This window comes from Electrona antarctica (assembly GCF_951216825.1).
Source record: "Electrona antarctica genome assembly, chromosome: 21".
NCBI classification, from domain to species: domain Eukaryota; kingdom Metazoa; phylum Chordata; class Actinopteri; order Myctophiformes; family Myctophidae; genus Electrona; species Electrona antarctica.
In genome coordinates, this window is record NC_136802.1 from 24,380,812 (window position 1) to 24,383,570 (window position 2,759).

Consider the following 2,759-nt stretch of genomic DNA (forward strand, 5'->3'; position numbering starts at 1 on the left):
GCTTTTTTTCTGTACTGTTTGCAGTAGCAATTAACACAGTGTTCTGCACAGTAACTCACACAACACGCACGCACAAATAAATGTGTCAGTTAGCTGATGTTCACCTCTGGTTATCTCTCTGTGATTTGGAATTGTTTTGTTGAATTAACAGGGAGAAGTGGTAGTCTAATTACTGAGCAGCGACAATAACAACGCCTCACGCTGCGGTTTATCCCTCGACGATCTACTGCTCTCGTTTAGAGCCCCACAAACTGAAGTGCTACCCTTGAAAGCAACCCCGGAGGAGTTTTCTTATCTCCGTGTTTCATTGTTAAATGAGTTACAAAACAACAAATGAGGGTTTATTTCAGTGCACAGACACATATTTCACTCGTTTGTTTTGTTTTGTAGAATGTCCAAAGCGGGACATTCCTACTGAACTGTTTGTTTTGTTTACACACTTTGGCGTTTAATGTCTACATAGAAATGTTGTTTAACCACTTAAAACCTTCATATACTTTGTTGACTGGGGTCCCTCAGGCCTCTATACTAGGTCCCCTCCTTTTAGCCGACCTACAAGCTACCTATGTGTTGCAAACGTGACACGTTGCAGGCTGGTAGATTTTTACCAAATGTTTGCCTACAGTATTTTCATCTCACACATATGTATTGGTCTTGTCCCCAGCTACAGCGATTCTGGTCACTTGTGTTTGTCACACTGTCAGACGTGCTAGAAATTGCGCTACAACCCTGTCCATTGATAGCTATATTCGGCACACCGTCAAACCCCTTCTCATAACTGACTTGCCCTGAGCTCCACTTTCTCCATTCCTTACTTAACTGCAAAAATCTAGACTTCGGAATGGCATATTTTAAAACAATACAGACATGGGAAGATATATGTTATTAACTTATTTTCCTTCACAAAACTGTCCAAACATGCAATGGAATGGAAGGACATTTTCTCTATGTCCATGTGGAATCTCTGTTTATTAGTGAATAAACATTCCTTCCTCATTGTGCTAATAATTGGCACGTGAATCTAACATATCGTCACTGTTGGGCAGAAACCTTGTATCTCAATCATACGTCATGTTTATGTTTTATCACAAATGAATGCTCTACTTTATACTTTTATACTATTTTATACTAGTGGAATAAGCATCACTTGTAGATCATCTATAAAACAAAGATGAAAAAAAGATAACCTTCCCAGGGAATTAAGCCAGTTTGAAAGTCTGCATGTAGGTTTTATAAATATTTAACCGATGAAAACTATTAAGAAGAAGTTGTGAATGTTAGATAATAGGCAGGCAGGTTCTTTTTTCCCCACCATTTCCTGAGAAGTGCACAGTTCTTCTGAATATACAAGGTTTCCACTCTGTAACTCTCTTGAGAGTGCACAAATTAATTCCATTTTGTGTAAACACTCAAGAGCCACTCTCTCTGTTGGTTCTGTGGCATAATGCATTCCAAACTCGGGGACCTTGAAATAAAAATGAAAAAAGAACCACTAAGATCCATCATATACTGCGTCCAGTCCTCTCAACTAGGGTTGGGACCCGAAATTCCGGGTTCGTTTTCAGACCCGGTTCTGAGACTGAAGAACTGGAATCGGTTCCACCGTATTTTGCACATTTTCTTTTTTTATTTCCTTTTCCGCTAAGCAGCCAGCTATATATTCTTAGGTGATTTCTATTTATATTGGGATACATTTGCGCGACTGAAAAGATGAAACGGAAGTGGGGAGGAGGCTCCACTTCCGCTTTATATTTTACTCATGATAGAGCTTCCGCTGCTCCAGACTGTATGACGGAAGAATTAAAAAAATTGCGAGAGGCAACAATCTGGCAACGCGAGAGAAGGTTCCCAACGCTATACTCTCAATGGTATACTCTCAACGCTATACTCTCAATGGTATACTCTCAACGCTATACTCTCAATGGTATACTCTCAACGCTATACTCTCAGCGGTATACTCTCAACGGTATACTCTCAACGGTATACTCTCAACGGTATACTCTCAACGGTATACTCTCAGCGGTATACTCTCAACGGTATACTCTCAACGGTATACTCTCAGCGGTATACTCTCAACGGTATACTCTCAACGGTATACCTGCTGCATGAGGATCTCGGGGTCGTCGGGCACCACGTCCCCGTCCACCACGGGGCCAAAGGCGATGTGGTAGCGGGCCGGCTGGATGTCCTGGTCCACCAGCTCACGGAAGTTCTTCCGCCGAAGGCAGTCCACCAGGTCGGCCGTCTCCGTGTAAGTGCAGCCCACCTTCCTGGCCAGGATCTTGGTGTACTTGAGGGGCTGGTAGTTGACGGACCAGCTGGAGATGGCCGTGCCGCTCTGGGCGATGGCCCTCTGGAACAGACCTGGAGGAGGGAGAGAGGGAGACAGAGAGAGAGAGAGGAGAGAGTTCAGAGTTGGAAAGAGATATGTATGGCGGAAAAGACCCGTAACATGCTGGACTGCGTTTCCATACACACACTACATGTAAGGTGGGTGAATTTCTTAGTTGTGAAGGCTCGTCATTGCAGTTAAAAAAAGATAAGAGATCATAAAGCATAAAGTGTACACTGACTGATACAATATGAGTGCATACTAAATAAACATGTCATGAATGTACATGTGTAACTATAAAAGGGGAGTCCCAATTAAAACACCAATTCAGTTCAATCTTTGCAGTGACACCAGACTTAGCTTTTGTTCAGCAGTCTAATTGCTGACAGGTAAAAACTGTTGGTGGTACTGCTATACCGATGCTCCG

General features: G+C 42.7%; 1 protein-coding gene across 1 annotated transcript in view; it reads right to left on the reverse strand.

Annotated features, from left to right (window-relative positions):
* Positions 1 to 2,759, reverse strand: part of nlgn2a (neuroligin 2a) — a gene marked incomplete at its 5' end in the record, with an annotated part of 8,149 nt that overhangs the window by 4,361 nt on the left and 1,029 nt on the right. The window contains one exon of the mRNA XM_079491292.1: positions 2,099 to 2,364. Coding sequence (XP_079347418.1) covers positions 2,099 to 2,364 — 266 coding nt within the window. The remainder of the gene's footprint in view (positions 1 to 2,098; positions 2,365 to 2,759) is intronic.